General features: G+C 46.7%; 5 protein-coding genes across 5 annotated transcripts; 3 read left to right on the top strand and 2 right to left on the bottom strand.

Moving 5' to 3' along the window:
* Positions 1-1,699: 1,699 nt before the first annotated feature.
* On the top strand, positions 1,700-2,194 carry DFL_007730 (uncharacterized protein; the record flags this gene model as incomplete). The annotated part of the gene is made up of 1 exon (XM_067637358.1): positions 1,700-2,194. One exon carries the CDS (start codon positions 1,700-1,702, stop codon positions 2,192-2,194), a length of 495 nt encoding a protein of 164 aa, XP_067488882.1.
* Positions 2,195-4,411: 2,217 nt separating this feature from the next.
* Positions 4,412-7,582, top strand: DFL_007729 (uncharacterized protein; the record flags this gene model as incomplete). Its single annotated transcript, XM_067637356.1, has 1 exon — positions 4,412-7,582. The coding sequence occupies one exon, from the start codon at positions 4,412-4,414 to the stop codon at positions 7,580-7,582; it is 3,171 nt and encodes a 1,056-aa protein (XP_067488881.1).
* Positions 7,583-8,383: 801 nt separating this feature from the next.
* DFL_007728 (uncharacterized protein) lies at positions 8,384-10,382 on the bottom strand (the record flags this gene model as incomplete). Its single annotated transcript, XM_067637355.1, has 2 exons — positions 8,384-8,963; positions 9,022-10,382. The coding sequence occupies 2 exons, from the start codon at positions 10,380-10,382 to the stop codon at positions 8,384-8,386; spliced, it is 1,941 nt and encodes a 646-aa protein (XP_067488880.1).
* A 2,722-nt stretch (positions 10,383-13,104) lies between these two features.
* Positions 13,105-14,471, bottom strand: DFL_007727 (uncharacterized protein; the record flags this gene model as incomplete). The annotated part of the gene is made up of 7 exons (XM_067637354.1): positions 13,105-13,576; positions 13,633-13,659; positions 13,720-13,843; positions 13,927-13,989; positions 14,067-14,171; positions 14,249-14,353; positions 14,432-14,471. 7 exons carry the CDS (start codon positions 14,469-14,471, stop codon positions 13,105-13,107), a joined length of 936 nt encoding a protein of 311 aa, XP_067488879.1.
* Positions 14,472-14,853: 382 nt separating this feature from the next.
* Positions 14,854-21,669, top strand: DFL_007726 (uncharacterized protein; the record flags this gene model as incomplete). The annotated part of the gene is made up of 11 exons (XM_067637353.1): positions 14,854-15,251; positions 15,328-15,376; positions 15,457-15,519; positions 15,590-15,748; positions 15,809-17,620; positions 17,671-19,528; positions 19,593-19,897; positions 19,960-20,518; positions 20,588-20,719; positions 20,783-21,307; positions 21,380-21,669. The coding sequence occupies 11 exons, from the start codon at positions 14,854-14,856 to the stop codon at positions 21,667-21,669; spliced, it is 6,150 nt and encodes a 2,049-aa protein (XP_067488878.1).
* Positions 21,670-22,094: the final 425 nt, after the last annotated feature.

The raw sequence follows: 22,094 nt of genomic DNA, 5'->3' as shown, positions 1-22,094 counted from the left end.
GAAGAAAAGGCGAATAGGGCTATCATATCAAGAATAATAATGCAAACGTCACATCGCCTCCCGATTAGATCTCGGAAGCCATGGATGGTGCCGTAGCAAGCGCTCTCTGCGATTTTGATCATAAGGCTTGCATGCTACTCTGGATTCAAGCCTCTTCCTCTATTTTGGGAGAGACTTCCATGTTGCACATATAAACAAAATACGATTCTTCTTTGTTAATTTACGTTTCCCACGGAGGTTAAAGTAACTATTAAAATCATCTGTCGTGCACTTCTTTTCCTCTTTTTGGTTTCCAATCTCGAAGAGCCTCGATTTCCGTTCGATGATGGCGAGTTATCCGAAATCTTTTCCCAACGCTGCCAGAATATTTCACTGGGGGAGGTGAAACGTTGAAACCAGCTTCAAGGAGAAGACATCCTGCACACATTCCGTATATGTCAAGACGGCTGTACGGTACACACTATAGCAAAGCTTGCAAAGATTGATCTCGCACGATACTCTCTTTGGCCGACATCGACACAACTGAAGCTGCTATTCTCAGAGCTTGGTAGCCCCGAACGTCGACTGCACTCTGCAGGCGAAACCGTTCAAGCACCTTCACCAAACCGCCCAACGCCGCCCATTCCTGGTGGTGTAAAAGACTTTGTATCGTCTGATTGGCTCCTGACCCCGCATCCTTGTCCAAGCCAGCTGTGGAGTTCCCAAGATCAGTAAGACGTCCTGCCCGCGAATGTGCGCTGGAGCACGTCCGTTCAACCATGTTCCTTGCATGAAGTCGAGAATTTTTAGCGTCCTTTTTCCTAACAACCAGCGAGTAAGATTTTCTTGGTGGGATGACCCAAAAGGGAGAGCGCATCGAAGGTCGGTAAGTTTTTATTGCACACTCATTTCACCATATTATGACCAACCGTTCCCCTGTCGCTTCGTAATTTTACCCAGGTTCGTTTGTTCAGCATCGGTTGTGGCCCCTAATCGTTGACGTTTTCTCATTCCATTCGCTCCGCGCAAGAACCCTGCCCGGTCTTGTTTTCTCCCTTTCCTTCTTTAATATCCGGCCGATTCTCCCTTTTCTTCCCTCTTTTCTTCCCTCTCTGCCTCGTCGACGGTCTACATAGACAGTTAACGGTTTCTTGGTATCATTTTCTATCGTTCATCAAACTATTCAGCGAACGGTTTACAGCTTCACTCTTTCAGCTGTACCTCTGTTTGCTAGTCATTCTTTTACACAATCGTTTTTCACCTGCTGTTTCTGCCCTCTTACACTTATTTTCCGCCGGTTCATCCGTTGCGTCGAAACTTTCATCGATTTAATTCTAATAAATCGTGATTGAATACGAAGTAATTTCACTATTACGTTCGTCGTCTCTCGCTCTTGCCGTTCAAGTAAGTTTACACTTAAATTTAATTCGATGTTGGCGTCGCGGCGTACACTATAGATGCACTGCACTTTTGGGTTTTCCAGTCCGAACCGCGATGCTATTTTGACATGTCAATATATTAACATGCCTCCCTCCAGTACCTTCACGTATCCGCTCGGTCGCCAATTGTAAACATATTCTGTAGAATATCGCCTCGATCTTAATTCCCAAAATCTGAATCGACAAGTATCCACTTAACGGTCCAACAATCCAATCAACTTTCACCCCTTTTATCTACACCAATTATAAAGTTTGTACAATTATTATTATCTACTCCAACAATGTCAACATCTTTCGTAAACACTATCTTGCGCCGAAGCGAGGACGCTACCTCTTCCAACTCGACAATTGTTCAGTTGCTTACCGCCCTCGTTGTCCTTGCCGGCTTGGGTTTACTTCTTGGAGGAATCCTGGTAGTTATTCGACGTGTTAAGAGCAAGAAGAGCCCAACTTTGCCGACACACACCAGGAACCTGACAGTTACCGCTATCCCTTATTCGTCAAGCAAGCGCACTTCGTGGTTTGGTAACGAAAAGTCCGACCGACCGGGAACCCCGACATCGCCGGTTCCTGAAATCAGAATCACATTCCCAGAAGAAGAGAGTGCCGACGGAAAGAGGAAATCCGGCCGTGTCGTCGTTGTTCAGGTTGGTGAGGCGGGCGCTGCTTTCGTCCGTGATATCGAGCCTGATAACCTCCCTCCTTACCAGAAGGGTGGTTTCTCATCTGTGGATCTCAGCAAAGTTGGTGGTTTGAAGGAGAAGCAATGGGCTTAAATGCTTGGATCGATCTTTTTTTTTGTTTCAGCATGTTGCCAGTCTTCTTTTTTTATACCTCTTCTAAACCTTTTGCGTTCATGTTATCCTAGCCTTGTTAGCTGGAAAACACGCCTGGCCGTTCTTACCCACTCATCTCTTGGGGATTCTCGAGTTATTGTGTCAGCCTTCTTGAGATCCTGGGACGGACAGGTATATTACCAATCCTCTCAATCTTATTCTATTTTACCCTTTTCTTGAACAAAAAATCACCACAGCATCGGGGTGTGTTAAATCCATCACAAAATCTTATGTCGGCGTTGAATTAGACCAATGCTTGCAATAATTCTTCTGATACCCAAAATACTTTTCAGACACTGCCATGTTACTAGCAGGAGGCGCCTTGATCTTCTGACTATATCTTGATAAATGCTTGCTCACTTTTTTGTAGCTGGCAAGCCTAGAAAACTTTTGTACCGATAGATACCTTTTTTTTTTATATCTCCTTTCTACTCCCTTGACTATTATTTCTTTATTTTCCTTAATATTATTTCCTTTGTTTATCTCCATGGGGGTCTTTCCTTATAAATTCTTTTTAATATTATATATATTTTTTCTTTCCTTGTCATGTAATATATACATACTAGTGCTAATTGACAGCTAGACGAACGAAAGCAAAGTTAATGATGATGCGTATTATTAATTCCTAAACATGCTAGTGTAATAGATGAAAGTTCGTTGGCTCGTGATTCTTGGGGACCGAGGTGTGGTTCGGTACCACAGTTGGTTTAACTCATGTATACAGCATGGCAAAAACCCCCTCACGTGGAATATATTAGTTCGCGTCGCTATAGATGAATTACTATTAATGACTCCGGTACGTTATATGAATATATCTAGGATCGAACCGATACAAACCATTGGTATTCGGGATATTGCCTCATGATCTCAACAAAACAACATGGTGGCGGGAATAAGGCCCTACATTGACGCTTAATTAGGCTGGAGAGTATTATGGTGTCATCAAACTAAATACCAGCACTATCCTCTCACCGTGTATACTCACTCAATCGTTTGTTATAACACAATATGTTCCGAATAGCAATCACTTCTGGCGTAAAAATGGCGTCTAGCCATAATCTCAAGCTCATAGATATCAAAACCTGAATTTACCGGTTCCTCGCAAAAGGCTCAAATGGCCAATCTTCTACCAGAAAATATACCTCCAGGGGCCTCCCCAGTACCGCAACTAGTTCGTAACATTCCAGAATACAGACCCGAATTCGAAGAAGGCCGAATTTCTAATACTACCGCCTCCCGGAATTCAGTACGGTTGAAGAACCCTATAAATGGTCAAACAGAACAAGGTGGGTCCATCCTTAAGGGGCGCATTGGCGGTGCAAAGAATCGGGACAGAGGCGAGTCACTCACCGTCGGTACTTGAGAATTCCAATGCGGACGATAATAGGCAGGAGCGTTTGATACAGTTCAGAAACACATACGATGAGTTAATCAAGAGGATACAAAAGTGCCCCCACCGACCCGGATTATTTTGGCGAGGATGATGAGGAGCAAGAGGTAATCGAAAGGGCGAGTGCGATGTGTATATATGATTGCTATTCCGGCGTGCCTACAGGCCCATCGTCACCAACTAGTACTACGCCGCCAGATTTAGGTCCCGAGACTCCGTCTGCTTATGATTTTGCTCTATTAATTTCTATATAATAGACTAATACACACGACTAAATAATGATAATGTTTTAAATAAATAATTCCTGGAGGGGTACTACGATTTCATAGAATGTGAATCCTGATACCCCTTCAGTTTCAACATTGAATATATGGTGTTGATTGTTGCATTTCATACACCCTTGACATGCCTGTCCGTACCACCAAAGCATCCCAAAACTCAACACACGAATTGGAACATTTCCTTCTAAAACCCCAAACTTTGGCCTCGAAATATGAAGATAGCCGGTACCCTCCGACGACGCGACCTGAGCGACTCTACTCTCAACCAGCCCGTACGTATATTTCTACACTCGCCTTTTTTTAAAAATGGACAATGGGTAACCAATTCAGTGGGAGGTTTTCAATTTCTAGTCGCCAAGGGAAGCGTATCCATATGGGACCGGACCGTGAAAGACCACAGTAGCAAATTATCTAGTATCACGGAATTCGGATTCCAGCGGGTTTTTATAAGAACAGACGAGAATTTACCTGTTCTGGTACGATACAATGGCGGATATAGACGACATATTTGCCCATGTACCACGGCGGACAGCCTCGAAGTGGTCGAAGAATGGACCTGGGGACCTCGAGGACCTAGCGAAGGCCACTGCGGCTGCAAAGGAGGAAGCAGAGGACAGGTTATTCGCTGCAAAAACTTCGAAAGCATTGATGGACAAAAAGATACGGGAGTTTAAGATTTCCCATAGCTTGGTTGCCCTATTCTTTCTATGGGTTGCGTACACACAACTTGTGGGGATATACCTATTCACGAGAGGGTTTCTTTTGACTCGAAAGGTTCTGGAAGAGAAGTCAGAATGTAAAGTCTCGCCATTGGGCGTGGGGGCATACCTTGGAGAACTGGAAACCGGATGCTGGCATCCTAAGACGTTCGATAAAGCGGTTATCGTTATCATTGACGCACTGAGATACGACTTTACGGTGCCGCAGGTGGACGCCAACGGTGCGCCGTCGACGGAGCACTATCACAACAACTTCAAAACTGCCTACGAGATTGCGGTCAAAACCCCGGAGAATGCATTTTTGACACCTTTTATCGCGGACCCGCCAACGACAACGCTACAGAGGTTGAAGGGATTGATGACCGGGACACTACCAACTTTCATGGATGCTGGATCGAATTTCGCAGGAACCGCTATTGACGAGGACAACTTGATCGACCAACTCAATCGCGCGGGAAAGAAGACTGCATTCATGGGGGACGACACGTGGACCGCCCTGTTTCCTGGATATTTTGACATCGAACATCCATATGAATCATTGAATGTTTGGGATCTCCATACCGTCGACGAAGGTGTTCTAACGCACATGTTTCCACTACTGCATCCGGATAACTCTTCATCATGGGATTTTATGATTGGTCATTTCCTAGGCGTGGATCACGCAGGCCATCGATATGGTCCAGACCACCCAGCCATGGCGGCAAAGCAGAAGCAAATGGACATCTTTGTTCAAGATCTCATTAAAGCCGTGGGTGACGATACTTTGGTTGTTATCATGGGTGACCACGGCATGGATCCAAAGGGTGACCATGGTGGGGAATCTCAGCTAGAGCTTGAGGCGGCTTTATGGATGTACTCCAAGAAGGGAATTTTTGGTAGGGTACCAGGATTCGAAGTTCCGCCGAAGAATGCAGAGGAGAGGAGTGTCGCCCAAATCGACTTGGTTCCTACGTTAGCTTTGCTATTGGGTCTTCCGATACCATACAACAACCTTGGAGGCCCGATACCTGAGGCGTTTATCGGACCGAACGGGGACAAGTGGGATAATCTTGCGAATGTTGCAAGGTTAACCAGTTCGCAAATCGAGCACTACCAAAAGAGCTACGCCGGTGCCCAAAATGATGATTCGAGTACTGAGACGAGGACTACGAAACTATGGCGAGAGGCAGAGGAGAAGCTTAAGGTGGATCCAGTGCAAATGACACAAGATGCTTGGAGGGCGACATACGAGACATTCTTAACCCACCAGAAGGAAACCCTGCACGTTTGCAAAGACTTATGGGCCCGGTTCGACCTCACCAGTATGCTGCTTGGTATCATAACTCTCGTTAGCAGCGTTATCTCGATTTTGGTATTTGGAAGAGGGGTATCAGGTGACCTCAAGGAGCTAACTGGGTGGCTAGCTGGGAGGTGTTTCGCCGGCACAGCTGCCGGTGGCCTGGCAGGGTACACCTTTCACTTTTCTGGGATGTCCGAACAGGGTGAATTGAAGCTCGCGCTCTTTGGGTCAGCCGCCGGTGGGCTCCTTGCCTTCTTTGCCAGTACGGCCGCGATCTATCGCAGGCTCCAACATATCTTCCCAACCTCAATTTTCAGCATCATGGCGCTACTCTTCACCGTACTTCAGGGAGTCATGTTCGCGGCAAACTCTTTCACAATCTGGGAAGACCGTATCCTGACATTCTTCCTAACAAGTTTCAGCGCTGTTGCCTTTTGTTATTCCTTTAGACAGGAAGACCCGGCAATGAGGACTCTCGGAGCCTCTCAGTCGATTATATTCATGGTTTTGACCAGAATAGCCTCTTTCTCGAGACTATGTCGAGAAGAACAGATGCCCTACTGCGAGTCTACATACTATGCATCGGCAACCTCATCCGTTTCCTCACCTTTCAGCCTTATCCTATTGTATTTCATCGCACTCGCCTTCCCGCCGATTGTCAAGTCATATTATACTGGCACTAAGTCATACGAAGGGCCAGCACAGCTATACATTGGATTCGCCCTGCAATTCGGGCTACTATTCAATGCGCTATACTGGACATTGGATTCCGCGGACAACGGTGAATGGATCGATATACCCACTGCATCTCTCAAAAGAGCAAAACATACAATTGCACAAGTAGTCCTCGCCCTCGCCTTCGTCGCAGGGAACGTCTTCTTCGCCTGGGCACAACCATGTCTCAACATCGATATCCAAATCGACAAAGCCCCTTCAACCGCAGAAGACGAAAAGACCACAGGTAAGCCATCACCAGCAACAACAGCCGCTACCACATCCCGTAGCATGACCATCCTCGGCTACGCAAACCTCCATGGTTCCCGCTCTTTCCTCCTCCCGATATCATGGTACCTAGGCCTCGCACTTCTTCAAAAACCTCTAGGCGGCGCCTCCATGGCCGCCCTACTCTGGCAAATTCTCGCACTCTTAGAAATAATAGACTCAAACGGGCTTTCAGACTCCCCTATCGGTCCCGTAATCCTCGCCATGTTAGGATCCTCCTACTTCTTCTCCACAGGCCACCAAGCAACGTTAAGCTCCATCCAATGGGAATCAGTCTTCATCCCCACCGATACAATCCGCCAACCATGGTCTGGACTATTATTCGCAGGTAACGAATGGGGACCTCAAATACTTGCTACGATCGCAGTACCCACCTTAGCGTTATGGAAACAACCGGCGAAGGAGGCAGGGTTGATGGGGAAGGTGGTGAGGGTTTGCGCTACCTATGTGGCTTATCATGCTACTATCGCGACTTGTACGGTGCTCTGGGCAGCACATTTGAGAAGGCATTTGATGCTTTATAGAGTGTTTTCGCCAAGGTTTATGTTGGGTGCGCTGGTGCTGTTAATTTCGGATGTGGTCATGGTGCTGGTGGGGGTTATGAGTGTGAGATGGAACTTTTTGTCGGTGGGAGAGGTTTTTGGTTTGGTTAACTGAGGAAGTAAGGAGGGGTATGTGGTAAAGATAAGTAATTAGAGCTGTGAATATCCTTTTTTTTTTTATCGAGTCGGGGAATGCATGTTCCCTTGCTTTTTATGCGCATAGCCTTTATAATTTTTATAGCTTCACGCGTTAACAAATGAAGTCCGTAGCATAACTAATATAAAATTCACCCCCTCGCATGTTTACAAAGTTGATTGACATTGACGGGCAAGTGCGATTCGCATTTAGATAAAAGCGTTACGATGTATATGTACATCATGATATCAGCATCTAGACATCTAGACTCGAACCCAAAGAGTACATTTGACTTATGCCATGACATATCGATACCAATCATTACTTCGATCGAATCTAAATCTAAACAGCACAAACATAAAAAGGACGCAAAAACAGAAGCACCATGTTTTAAAAGCTTTTCAAAAAAGGAAATCGTCATTACATTATAAGAATCGCTTCACCAACGCTGAAAATGATGCCGAAGTTTATAAAGTCCAGCTGTGTACTGTTTTCAAAACGTAATATGCCGCGAAGCAAATAAGAGAATGTATAGAGTGGGAGACGACTTAAAAAGGAAACGGGGAAAACAAAAAACAGATTCTCATGGGAATATTTGATGATACAGGGAAGAAAAAATACAAGCAATCATTAGGGGGCGCATAGCGCAGGATTAGGCGATGTAAACAGTGTAACAAGGCATAAAACGAGGGGGCAATCGATGTGTATGTAGTTGCGTAGTATGTAAAATGAATGTAAGTATCGTGAGACCAGTCGGTGACTCGAAGGATTCCCCGTCGTTTAGATGTATTTGAGCTTCCGGGCAGCAACCAAACTGGTGACAACGAATGCAATGATAATACCAATGATCCCGAAGAACCAAGCAAGGCTCTCGGTATCTCTACCAGGAACCGGTACGTTCATACCGAAGAGACCGCAAATAAGATTCAACGGCACGAGAACGGTAGCAATGACTGTAATTTTCCCAAGAACCTCGTTAGTCCTATTGTTGCTTTCCATGTGGTCCACCGAAAGCTGTGCGAGGTAGTTGCTATGTGATCTAGACAGCATCTTTTCGAAATGACTGAGATTGCCCATCATAGTAATGACGTGATCCTGAATATCGCCGAGATAGAGACCGATGTCACTACGAGGAGTGATTGAGTATTGTTCATTGCAGCGTTTTGCGAACCCTTTAATGACGTCGGCTTTTCCGCCGAGAAGGCGCATGAGCGTCATAACCTTCTTGCGGCAATCGCCAATTCGCTTCAACATGACGGAAAAGTCAGATGAGCGGGCCACGAACACTGCATCTTCAATTGCATCGGTCTCTTTCTCGATCTCGTGAATGACGGGACCAAAGGAGTCGGTAATGTCATCACTATCGAGACTGTTAGCCGTGTATTTTAGGGGGTTTGGCATTCACAGGAAGGACTCACATCATAGCGTAGCAGATCCAATCCGAAGATAGGGCGACATAGTCTCTTAGCTGCCTGATACGCTTTCTCACGTTAGAAGCATGAGGGTAGGGCGAAAAGTGGAAGCTAAGAACACCGCCACGGAATACTACGAGATAGACGTTTGTTGGTTCAAGGAAATCCTCGCTCTCCTCATCGGTGATGAAGGAACGGAAGGAGACGAAATAGTAGCTGCGGAAAAGTTCTACTTTTTCACGGGTTTCCTGGACACGGATGTCCTCGTATGTCAAAGGATGGAGAGAAAATGCTCGCCAAATCATTTTCATCTCAGCCTCGGTGGGACACTCAACATCGAGCCACCAGACATTGTCCTCGCCTCCAAAGAGGCCTTCGAAAGTCTCACCATCGCCAATCAAAGATGGGAAGTTCGCAGCATGGACAGTACCCTCAAGCTCTGAGCTAAAGAAGCTGAACCTGTCCGGCTGCTCCATGGCACGTCCTCTCTTCTTGGTCGGGGCGATGCTGCCGTTGGGATCTTTCTCACTATAGGTGATGCTCTCGTCGTCATCGTCCTCGACAGCACACTCGTCTGGGGGTGGAGTGCGCTTGAATTTGAACGGGATGGTCTGTCTCGAGTAAGTGTTTTGCACACTGGCAGAGCTCATCTTGCGTCGGCGTTGGCATGATCGATATTTAATCTGACTTTGCTGGGTGATGAAGTCTTCCATCTCGTCGAAATCGATCTTCCATCGATTGGAACCATCAGGCATTGGAAAGCAGACATCGTCCTCGGCTTTTTCCGGGGTCTCATCGCCGGAGTTTGTTGCATGAAGGACTTCAAAACTCGGTGCCCTACGGGATGCCGACCTCCTCAGGGAGCCCATCTCGGACGGGGCATATTGGCTACTGATGGTCCCCGAACGGTCCTTGCGACGGGCAGTTGCAAATGCGTCGATTGAGTTAGGTGGGGATGGTGAACGGGACCGAGCTTCTTCGACTTCGACGGCAAATGTTGGTTGATTGATCTGTTGACGACGAACGATGCTCTCTCCTCGTGGTCGATTCTTAGTCGGGCTCGCCGAAGGCTCGAAATCGTAGCGAGCGGGTGAGAGATGGTCATCATCCGACGAATCCTCCAAGACAACATTTCCAACAATAACGTCATCGGATGACTGCGAGTTCCTTCGAACGGCCTCGTCCAATTGGTACTCGAACTGGGCGGCGAATTCTTGTTCGGCAATCTCTGGTGTGCAGCTTGGGCGTCGACCAGGAGGAACGGCGATAGTATTGTGCCTTGGCAGCGAATGAGGTTGATGACGGTGGTCGTTCAAGTCCTCTTGGAAGCTGCGAGCTTCGGCTGGGATAGCTGTTGGCTCTGCCATGTTAAAATATTATGAATTGGACCACCCTTGAATTATATATCGACACTGCTGACAGATAACTAGAGCTATCTGGCTTGGGGGTGTTTAGTCGAGCAATTGACGAGGGATCTGCAAGGAGGACCTGAGAATGTACATTGTCAGCTCGCCGTCGAGGTGAGAATGGAGGGGGAAAAAAAAGGAATTTAGACATACCACCAGCAACCCTGGCGCTTGTGTGCCCTAGAGTTGACCTTTAACAAGTGAGCCAGCTGGGCAGGCTGCTCATCTCACACGAGCCGTCAATTGGAATGATTGTTGACCGAGGGAAAGCGTCCCTCAGGTTGACGAGCGAGAACGTGCGCGTGTTCAGGAGTTTGAACCGGGAAGAACAGGCCAACTTATCCCATCGAGGCGGTTACCTCGTGAGAGAACGGATATCGACGATAGAGAGACCGATGCTACGGCAGAAGTTGTACAGATTAAGGCGATAGAGGTTGGTAGATGTCGGCCAAGTTATGGGGGCTTTTTGATGTCTCCGCAGACCATAGGGCGTGGTCCAAGGAGAGGATAGGAGAATGAGAACTTGAGCGAGCTGTTAACCGCCAACTTGGTAACTACGACGTTTGGTAACGCCGCCTAGGAAATCTATGATTGTGGATATGCAGCGTCCCGCACCCGATGCCCTGCGTCTGAACCGTAGAGGAAAGAGATGCCGGCCGGTAGGCTGCAGATAAAACTAGTCTTTGAGAGTGCTAGGAAGCGATTGAGCGAAAGTCGGAACGGGAAGTCTAAACAGACGACCGGAAATGTAGCGACAGAATGGGCTTCTGAATGGGAATCCTAACCGGTTCTGAAACGAATTTGAAGTTGAAGTTGAAGTTGACGTTGGCGTTGACGTTGGAATCCGTTCCAGCTACCCAGATACGGCGTATTGACCCCTACCAAACCCACAAAAAAAACCACACCAACGGCGACTACGTGGATACTCGAAGAAACACCGAGGCTATCGACAAATCGGGCTGTGACTCAAATATGGACCTTTGATTTTGGGTTTCTGGGGGTACAGAGCAAAGTCTGCAGGCGGTTTGGTGCTGGTATGGGAAAAAATGAATAGATGAAGTGAGGGAAACGGAGGAAACGAGAGGATTGGAATGTGCCTAGAATTATATGGCCAAAACCCACAGCAGAAAAAAGGAAAGCCGGGTCAGCTCCCACAGCAAACCAACCAATGCCCATGGCAGCAAGAAGGCAAGCTGGATTGGCAAGGGCCGGGATTCGGACTGCGGAGTATTTCTCTTGGTTCTTGCATGCAGGGAAGAATTTTAAGACAAGAGTCAGTGCAAGATCTTTTTATTTTTATTCGGTCGCTTCGACAGTGTCGCTTTCGGCGGCATACATGCATTGACATATATGAATTGTGCGTCCATTATGTACATTGCAATGCAATATCATGCATACAGGAAGGTATCATTGCTAATATCAATACTACACAGTATCACTACATTCGCTAGCCCACCGTCGAGGATAAAACGATTTGGTTTACGGAGACGCATTAATATCGCATTGATTGATATTAGTCCCTCCCTAACAGTCACGGAACGGTGGGAATCACTCCTTTCGCGAACGAGTGCGATATTGAGTCGAATAGGAAATCCTGCTCACCCTGATTTTTGTCCTTGTCTCTCTCATACCACTCGGACCACATTTCAAGGTTCTGGGAAATGATTGAACGGATTGGCTCCGCAGCACAAAGGAAGGTGCACGACCCAGAAAGAGGACGACGAGGTTTCAGACGGGCTATTATCATCCATCCAGCATTCAACAGTGCCCCATGAGAAAGCTTGGTCCGGTTGTATTGGACCCAACCTTCAAAACTCCTGTGCCTTTCTTTGTTTGATTTGTGATATCAATTCAGCTAATTGATATTACCCATTATCACTCCAACCTGAGAAAGATTGCAAAACTGGCCGAAAAATCCCTCGCCGTTTTTAGAGATGGTCTCTCTTTCTTAGGCCTCTCGTCGGCCTCTAACAGTCTACCAGCCGTTGTTTCTCGATTCATTGTTGTAAGAGAAACTGGGGAACAGTTTCTTATCTCGTAATGCTTTTGTCAACCGTCTCTTAAACCTTTTTTTTAGGCAAGCCAAAAAATTTTCCCACGCAAAAAAAACCGAGAAGTTTTTTTTGCACATGCGCTCCTCCTAACATTTGCTGGAGCGGCTACCGAGTGGAGGTTGTTTCGCTCTGCTCCGCACTGATATCAACCGTTAGTGAAGCCGTCGGCCTGCTCTCTTCAACCATGTGCATGTGGCCAGACTTATGAAGAAATGGTAACTTCCTCGTCCGAAGACTTGCCGCTGACATAAAAGGGTACTCTTTGATTGGATGCATGTGTGGAGATATGCTCAGCGAGAAAAGCTTTTCTGGGCTCTTCTGGGCCGTACCGAAGATCTTCGAGAACCATGTTCCTTACGTCGAACCCTTTGAATGCACGCCAAGTATTAGTCAAAGCCCTCGTTGGTGCAACCTGACCACTGGATGAAACTGTCGAGGTGGTGTGAGTTTACCTTATCGTTTGTCTATAATACAAGGGTTGTTGATAAGTCTGTACTTTTGTGCAGACGATATCTTATATACAAGTGGGGTCTGGAGTACAGTCATTGCAATCAGTCGTTGGATTTTGGAAATTCTCGCCCTTCCAGAATTGCAACCATGGCTCTCAGACAGATCAATTTGAAAATTTGTTATTCTGTCAGCACAATCTCATGCTTTGGTGGCTCATAACTCGACCATCTCAGGTTGCTGTAGATTTCGCTGACATCTGGGCAATCCTCCAACTTTTCCACGAAATTTCTAAAGGCATCTCCCGCTTCGCTCTCATCCTCGACTTGGACATGTTCTGAAGGATAATATTTTAGCCCAGTTTTCGTCACGGACCAACCCTCTGGTAGCATCTTTTGCATATCTTCCACAAGCTGCATTGGTGGCTCTGAGTATTCAACCCGGGCTTCCCATGTCGATGTTTCACCGGGTAGAAGGCCAACATATTCAATTGACAGCGTGAGGACTGGGTCTTCAAGCGCCGCCATTTGATTTTCCGGTGACAAGTCCTCAGGTCCAGTTAAGTGCATATAGGGGTGTTTCACAAACAAATATGACACCGGAGTTAGCTTTCCTCCAGCTTTGTTAATAATCAGCCGAACATCTTGAAGTGTCCTGCCGTTACTGTTAGGTCTGAAATCTCTGCACGATATTTTCCTGTCGGAACGTACCTTAACTTGTTATCCGTTACACATTCGCTAGTTTTTTCTTTATTAGTCTTAGATTCGTCACGACAAAATGTGGGTTGAGGGCCTTACACTATGAAAGAGACACCTTCCTGTGTCATTCCCTCGATGTTAACCGTCTCAAGCGGTTTCCCCGATATCGATAGACCCTGTCCCCGTTTAACAGCATTGTCCATACTAGTTCCGCTCATACCAGCTGGGCTCCATTAAAGTTAACCAAAAATTCTAATATTTTTCTCTTAGACCGAGGCCAGGCGCGGGATTCGAGACGTCTCACACATTTTTTGGCTTGGTCCAGCAGAAGCTTCAACCGACCATTCATCTTTGGATCCGCTCCATAGCCTACGTAGATAGAGATATCGTTTAGCATATATTCCAAAAAAATAAAATCAAACAATAAAATATTTCTGGTGGCATACGTTTCGTATATTCAGTAATCTGCTCGGAAAGCTTTGAAAATGAATTTGCCTTATTTGCATCCTTCTTCCCTTTATCATGGCGAATTTTACTCCATTTGTTATGTCCTATTATGCATGGTTGGATCTCAATTAGCCTCTATAGCTCCTTCAACCGCAGTAATCGGGTACATGCCTTCACTAACCGGATTGACATTGACGAGATACACAAAAGGTCCTGACTGTATATGTAATATCGTGATCAAAGAAGACCCGAGCCGACGTTCTAGGCCTGCTTCGAATTGTGCCTGCTAAAAGTCCATTGGCAGGATAAGTCGGGACCACCCGCTGTAAGACTCGAAGGGGTCGATAGACATGCACCGACATACTGCATTTGAATACCAAGAGTCCGGGTACTCCGTAAACCATTCATATGAAGGGCAGATAGGTGCAGACATCAAATATTCGGAACCGAAGCCTTGAAGTTTTATAGCTGCCAAGCCGAGCTCAAACCACACAACGCAAGTGCCATTCGAGCTGGAGAGAGCAATTAGCTGCTTTCGGAGCTGCTCCAACGAACCACACCGTTGGCCTCCTCTCCGTTCAAGCTCCCCATACAGCTAATATTACCTAACTTACCGTCAATCAGAACTCCCGATACTTACGACTCCGAGCTAGCTTGGACCTCGATCGAACGTATGATCTGATACTGCGACTGCATCTCGTGATAGCTGTAACGCGACGTTGACGAAACCCGTAGACACGCGAGAGAGGAGTACGTCCCCTAGAAGGCGAACTACCCACGCTCAAGATGGCGTCAAACGGCGGGGCGGATAGTACCGCCGATACCGATACCTATCGACCTTTACAGGCTTCTACTGTCTCACTAGATGTCAATAAACTTCAATCCCTCCCGAACGAGCAGAAGGAGCTATACCTCCTATCTTACCTGGCCGACCTTAAGAGGCTTGTACTCTCTTTCGATAAGGATGGCGCTACGTCACATCAGTTCTTTGTTAAGAAGGAAATATTTAAGATCTTGAATTTGAGCTCGCCGGCCCCGGCGAAGGTTACACGAGATATTACTGGGGTGTGTCTGGCTGAAACGTTTGGGCGTGGAGACCGCAAGCTGCTGTTCGAGAGCATTAATGAATTGAATGCGATGCTATCTGGGGGTGGTAAAGCGGATAAGGATGTCAAAATTCGACAGTGGGTTTCCTTAGACAGATACTACAGTATGGAGTTGTTATCAAAGTTGCGCTGCTGATCGAAATGCTGTCGTTAGTGCGGCAGTTCATTGTCTAGGTGAAGTCTTCAGGACTGCAGGTGATAGTGTAAGTTCCGGACTGTGGAGATATTCCACTTCAAAACAACCAAGTTTTGACCCGTATCTCACATAGACTTATTGTGACAGGCATTGTCACTTTCGTCGCTGTCGTGTAGCTCCTTGTTAAAGCAGTACAAGCTCGCTCAGACTGTAAGTTGATTTTCCTCCCCAGCGTATTGTCAGATATGTCCGATTGGTCACTCACAATTGTCGGATGTAGCATGCGGGACTACGAGCATCATGTTTCGTGGCACTTTCGAAGGTTGTCAATATGCTCGGTCCTTCGATGGACGAGACCATAGCTCGAGATATTTGGAAACAGGCTCGAAGTGCAATTTCGTCGGAAAAATCGCATGTCGTGCTTGTTGGCGCTCTAAAGGTCGGTTCTTCTATCTCACCAATAAAAAGGGTATCCGTATCTAACGACCTTGTATTACAGTGTCTTGAACACTGCTCAAGAGAAACGAGCTACTTTGACTCTTCAAGTGACGTCGAACATGTCAAGACGGCAGTATTGAAAGTCGCTGAAGCGTCTAGTGCGTCCACGCGCAAAGCAGCAGCTTCATGCCTAGCTGCAGCTTTAGTTCGAGCATTTGGAACCGTCGATGAAGTCATGGCCATGAAACCCCCTAAGAAGACTAGCAAGAAGCTCAAGAGGACATCTACAATGCCTCAAGATGAGGATGAAATTGAACGCCCAGAAACACCTACCCAAGGACTCTCCAAAAAATCCAACAAGTTAAAACTTACCTTGGAAGATATGCTTCGCCAGCTATCAATGATATACGTCAAACCTTCAACAAACTCAAAGGTTCGGACCACTCTGGCTCTTACTTATGAGGCTATATTCCTCAGACTTGGATCTCCAATTGTCGAAGCAAATTATGGCCGTATCGCCCATCATTTCTTTACAGAGATATTATCGCATGCGGGGCTGGTCCTCAACAGATTCAGACTATTGGCCGCAAAACGCCATGTCAGGTTTCTACTCGAGCGAGTCGTCGGCGAGCAATTGCTGGGTGAAAGCGGTCAACTGGCGGCGACACGATACCTATGCAACGATGTACTCAAGAACTACCCACAGGTTATCAAGGAAAGGCCCGAACCGACAAAGTACGCCCTAGGCGCCGCTCTTACGGCCCTTACATCATTAATACGGACCTTGGAATCAACAGTTTCGAGCCTTCAGGATATAATACGTGAGGGCCTTCTCCAGACTTTACAACATCCTAGCTATACGGTTCAAGTTAGCGCCGCTTGGTGCCTGCGTTCCTTCGTCACCACAGTTCCTTCCCAGCTTCTTCCCATCATTACTATCTGCATGAACAACGTCAACAGAGAGCTCGGACTGTTGGCTTCGAAAAGGGCAACCGCAGAGTCCTTCAGGAAGAGTATTAGTTTTGCGAACGCCATGGCAGCTATTATCAGCACTACTCCGCTCCAACCGCTATACGGTTCGATTGATGTTACGTCCAGAATTTTGAACCTGGCTACTTCCCTTCTGAAAAGCAGCGGGGACTCGGATCTTAGAACCTCGAGTACACAAATTCAAGTTGCGTGGATCTTGATCGGTGGCCTCATGTCACTTGGACCGAATTTCGTAAAGATCCACCTATCGCAGCTACTCTTGTTATGGAAAAATGCCCTACCAAAGCCACTTGCCAAAGACTCGCTGCATGATAGAGGCCTCCTAGAACTCAGCTTTTTAGCACATGTAAGAGAATGCGCTTTAGGTTCTATCCTCTGTTTCTTGCAATTCAATGCGAGGTTGGTCACAACGGATGTTGGAAAACGAATAGCTGCAATGTTACAGAACTCATCACACTTCTTAAATACCTTGCCGGAGAGGAAGCAGACAGACGATATTTCCCAAAAGCTCACGCCTTCTCTCAACCTCCTCGACTTGGATCTTATGGTCCGTCGGCGGATATTTCAATGTTATATCCGACTCGTCAAAGTGGCACAGGGTGAAGCACTCCAAGGCAATCTTATGACGGTGGTTGCTAGCTTCTTTGCGGATCCGGATAAATACACGCCGAGTAGTTTGAGTACTCAGATTCAGAATGCAAGCGGTGCATTCGATGGGCTATGGGATGTATCTGATGGCTATGCATATGGTGTGTGTAGCCTGATACATGGTCTCGATGTAGATAGCTATGCCTGGGAGAGATTGGGCAAGGATTCCAGCGAAGCATCTGGGTATAAGCATTGGACATCTCGGAGTTCTGTCTCATCTCGGATCGATAGAATGGTGAGTTATTATTAATAGCAGAGTTTATAGATATTGCTGACTTGTGGTAGCTTTATGAACCTGTTCCTGGAGGTCTTGAGCACGATTCTGTCTGTTTATACACAGTCCCGTTGGGTGATTTGCCCAATCCAGCTCCTTCAGCCACGGAAGTTGTCAATACTGCGATAGACCTCTTTATACTTTTGCTGCCATCCCAGCCGCCAAAAGTCCAGGAGAGTATATTGGAGCAAACGACAAATTTCCTTGCTTCTGGTAACCTAGCCCGCGATCCTGGTCGCAAAGCCGCAATCACTGTCAACATTGCCGTTGCCCTTCTTGGTGTACTGAAGCTTGTCCAGATGGAGAACCAACAAGCACAGATCAGTTTCCGCCAATCTAACGTTCTAAAGATTATCCAGGACCTACTCAATGGATTTTTGCTGGACTCGGATCCGTTCGTGCGGAATATTGCAGGGGAAGCAATAGGCCGATTATGCAACATCGGCGGCAATGTCTTCACGGGCACTCAGATAAAGCATTTGATCGATACTGTGGTAGCAAACCGAGATCCTAATGCTCGTGCTGGGTGTGCCGTTGCCATGGGCTGCGTTCAGACTCACGTCGGGGGTATGGCTGCAAACCTTCATTTAAAAACAATCTTGGGTATTCTAATGTCACTGGCAAATGACCCCCACCCGATTGTCCACTTCTGGTCCTTGGATGGCATGGCGAGGACAATAGATGCAGGAGGTTTGACATTTTCCGGATATGTGGGAAGCACGCTTGGGATGATTGCCCAAGTATATGTCTCGGATACTCATAACGAAGAAGTCGGAGCGATTGTCAACGGTAACCTTGAGGACGAACTCTATACTACGGCCGTGCTTGCGCGATGCTGCGACTCGCTCGTGGGGGTACTTGGTCCAGATCTCATGGAACTCACAAAGCCCCGAGAACTTATGCTTACGCTTTTGGGCCAGTTCTACTCCGACCCTAGTGTGACGGTAAAGATCGGGGCACTCAGGGCGTATGAGCAGTTTGCTATATACGCTACTTCTGCGCTAGATCTAAAAGAGTATACAACTCGACTGCAGAGCCTTCTACAAAGTTCGGACTTGGAGCTTCAGGAGGTCGCTATTGATGGGCTCTACCAACTGATGAAATCCGACGCCCAAAGAATCGTGGAGATCGCAGATTCCGGGTTGACAGAAAGGCTGTGGGAGTTAATTGATGACCGTCCGCATTATGAACAGGTAAAGAACTTGTTCAAGAACTGGGTGGCGCAGTTGACTACCCTCACAGCCGGAGATTGGGTCACTAGATGCCAGAATGTGATGGTTACTATGAGGAGCAGGGTAGCCGTGGACCCTGACGCACGGAAATCGCAAGGTGGGGGCGGTATCGACCTAGGAGATGAGGAAGTAGCCGGGTTCGCCGCTTCTGCACAGAATGAAGACAGTTCCAACGGTGGAAATGCCGCTGGGTCAGGCCAAGAGCTACTGAGGTGGCAAGTAAGGACGTTTGCAGTAGAATGCTTACTTGACATACTTGCCATCCTCGGGAAGCAAGGCGAAGCTGGAACGGCGACGTTGCTGAGATATATCGCCGACATTATCAAGATGGCGTTTACGGCTAGTACTGCCAATGTCATTGCACTTCGAATTGAAGGGTTGAAGGTTATCAATCAGATCCTGAAAGTTTTCGGCCGGACGCCTGATCCGGATTTCCCGGAGGCTATGTTGCTTGAGCAGTATCAAGCACAGATTGCGTCTGCTTTAACGCCGGCATTTGCTGTCGATTCAAGTCCAGAGCTAGCATCGGAGGCATTGAATGTCTGTGCTGCATTTATTTCGACGGGTATTGTGCAGGACATTGATCGTATGGGTCGTATTCTGAAGCTTTTGACGACGGCATTGGATGCATTCTCTAGTGAGTTTTAAATATCCCCGAGCCAACATTACTAAACACCAGCTCTAACTAAGTGACGCTGTAGACGATACCGAAAATGCATCCATAGGCGACCTCCGAGGTCTCTCGTATAACGCTCAGGTCATGGTTAAAATGTCTCTACTTTCAGCATGGGCAGAACTTCAAGTTGCTAGTTTACAACAAGACTACCTCGTTGATGTTGTAAAACCACATATCGTCGTGTTGGCCCCCTTGTGGCTTGCTTCATTGAGGGAGTTTGCAAGACTTAGATTCGAACCGGATATTTCTATGAATGCTGGTGGATCTGGTAGTATTACTGGGTCGTTGGACGTAGTTTATTCGTCCTTGAATAGAGACGTTTTGCTCAAGGTTGGTAAACCGATAAGACATCTACTCTCCTTCGGATTGTGGCTAATATATGGATCTTATAGTTCTACCAAGATTCATGGCTTGATCTTGTGGATGCCATTGCAAGCCTTATCGAGCAAGACAGTGAATTCGTCTTTGATGCTTTAGATGGTAAATCCGCATCGGCCCCACAAAGCCACATCGACAAACACGGAATAAACTACAGAGATGAACCCGTCGCATTTTTCTTCGTCCTTTTCGGCATCGCCTTCGAAGCTCTTGTAGGACGTCCTGGTGGCTCCGAAATCCTCGCCACGAAAGAACAAATCCTAGAAGTTCTTCAAGCCTTAAAGAAAATCTTACACCCCGCCGTCTCTGGACACGCTATCTATCAAGAAGCGATATTTACAGAAACGATTGATCTTTTAGATCGACTTGTTCTCACTGAGGGACTTGCGATCCAATCGGCGGTCGTGGAGATTGCTCGAGGGCTTTGCATTTCGCATCCTTCGGCTAGACAGAATAGTAATGCAAAGGGAGAGAGTCTTTCTGATGATATCAATCAGATGTTTGAGCTTACTAGGCTTGTTACTCTTGTTATTGCTAATCAGTTGCCAAACTTGAATGATCATTCAAAGACAGGTATGCATGTTCCCACGAAAAAACAACTATAGACGATGAGCTTCAAGACTAAATAAATGGATGCAACAGTTCGAAGCCCGCTGTCAGACGAAGCCGTTAATGTAATCAGAGCTTCCTTGGACGCATTGGTCGATACAGCAGAAGTATTCCCTGCAGTCATAAGAATGGACTTGTACGCTTGCATACTCCATATATTCTCAAGTAAGCACCCCTCTTTCCCTTCGCCCGTCTACGCACCAACCAAACTAACCTCCTCGCCACCAGCCGTCTTCGCAACCGGCACCTGCCAAATCGCTGTGGTCCCAAAGGCCCTCCCGATCTTCAAACGCTTCATCCAACTCATAACCCGCAAATCCTCCACCCTCGAAGACCCAACCCTAATAACCCAACTCCGCGTCGCCCTCTCTCAACTAACCCACGTCGCCGAAACCGCCAGCCGTAGAGACACCGAAGCCACAATGGTCTGTCTCCGCAACTGTCTCCTCGCCTTCGTAATCCTAATCCACTCAGGCGTAAACATGATCCCCTCTAACGACGAATTATTAACCCGTGTCTGCGATGCATTTGTAGACGGTCTTCGTGATACAATTACCGTTAAGACTGCGATCTCGTGTTGTAGGAGTATACTCATGTATCAACCGAAGAATGGGAGTGATATGGAACTTGTGAAGATTTTGTTACCGAGGTTGTTGAGTTATGTGGGGAGTGATGCGAAGGAGGTCGAGGGGAGTAAGAATGCGATTATGGTGGTTGTTAATGGGTTTGTGAATACTTTGGATGAAGGGCAGAGTAAGTTAACCCCTCCTCTACATATATATACATCACAAGTTCCAGACGACTAACCCCCAGCCTCAAAAACAGAACAAACCCTCCTCCCACTCCTAATCCAAACCCTCCTCCGGCGTTTAGCACTATGTTCCAAACGCGACCCGGACAACATCGACAGCTTACAACGAGAAACAGCAGCCCGATTGATGGAGTTAATTTCTATCAACCAACTGTTGTTTAAAGAAATACTGTTGAGGTTGAGTCAAGAACAGAAGCAGTTACTGGAAGATACTTTAAGATCTGGTGCTAGAGCTGGCCGGGAGGGACATAGAGATACGGAAACTCACGCGGCACCAAAGATTGCGCTTAAGATGAATTTTTAGGAGGGGAGAGAGAGAGTAGTTTTTGTGGTGGTTTAATAGTTAGGGATTTTAGGTACAACTTTTCAAGGAAGGGAAGGAAGGATAATATTCAAAGAATCTAAGTAGGTAATGTATATATCATCTTCACAGTCTTGCAAGGAATTATCAAGCTAGCGTTGGAAAAAATATGCATGTAGAGCCAATGAGCGTGGGTTCATCGGGTAATATAGAAGAGGAGCCATCGACACAGTAGTTTATAAACTCAGAAATGAAAAAAATTTTTAAATTACAAGTTACATTACTGTATATACCACCGATAGCATCGAGCTTGTAGGTATATATAGTAACCGAAAATATAAAAATAAAGAAAGAAAATGGGGGAAGGAAATTTCGAAAACCCGAAATATGCCATTCTGAATACCGAGGATATGCAATTATCAACAAAG

The sequence above is a fragment of the Arthrobotrys flagrans genome, assembly GCF_004000055.1.
Source record: "Arthrobotrys flagrans strain CBS H-5679 chromosome Unknown unitig_8, whole genome shotgun sequence".
Lineage (NCBI taxonomy): Eukaryota > Fungi > Ascomycota > Orbiliomycetes > Orbiliales > Orbiliaceae > Arthrobotrys > Arthrobotrys flagrans.
The sequence above is the reverse complement of the archived record's forward strand: the minus strand, read 5'-3'. Positions and strand labels throughout refer to the sequence as shown.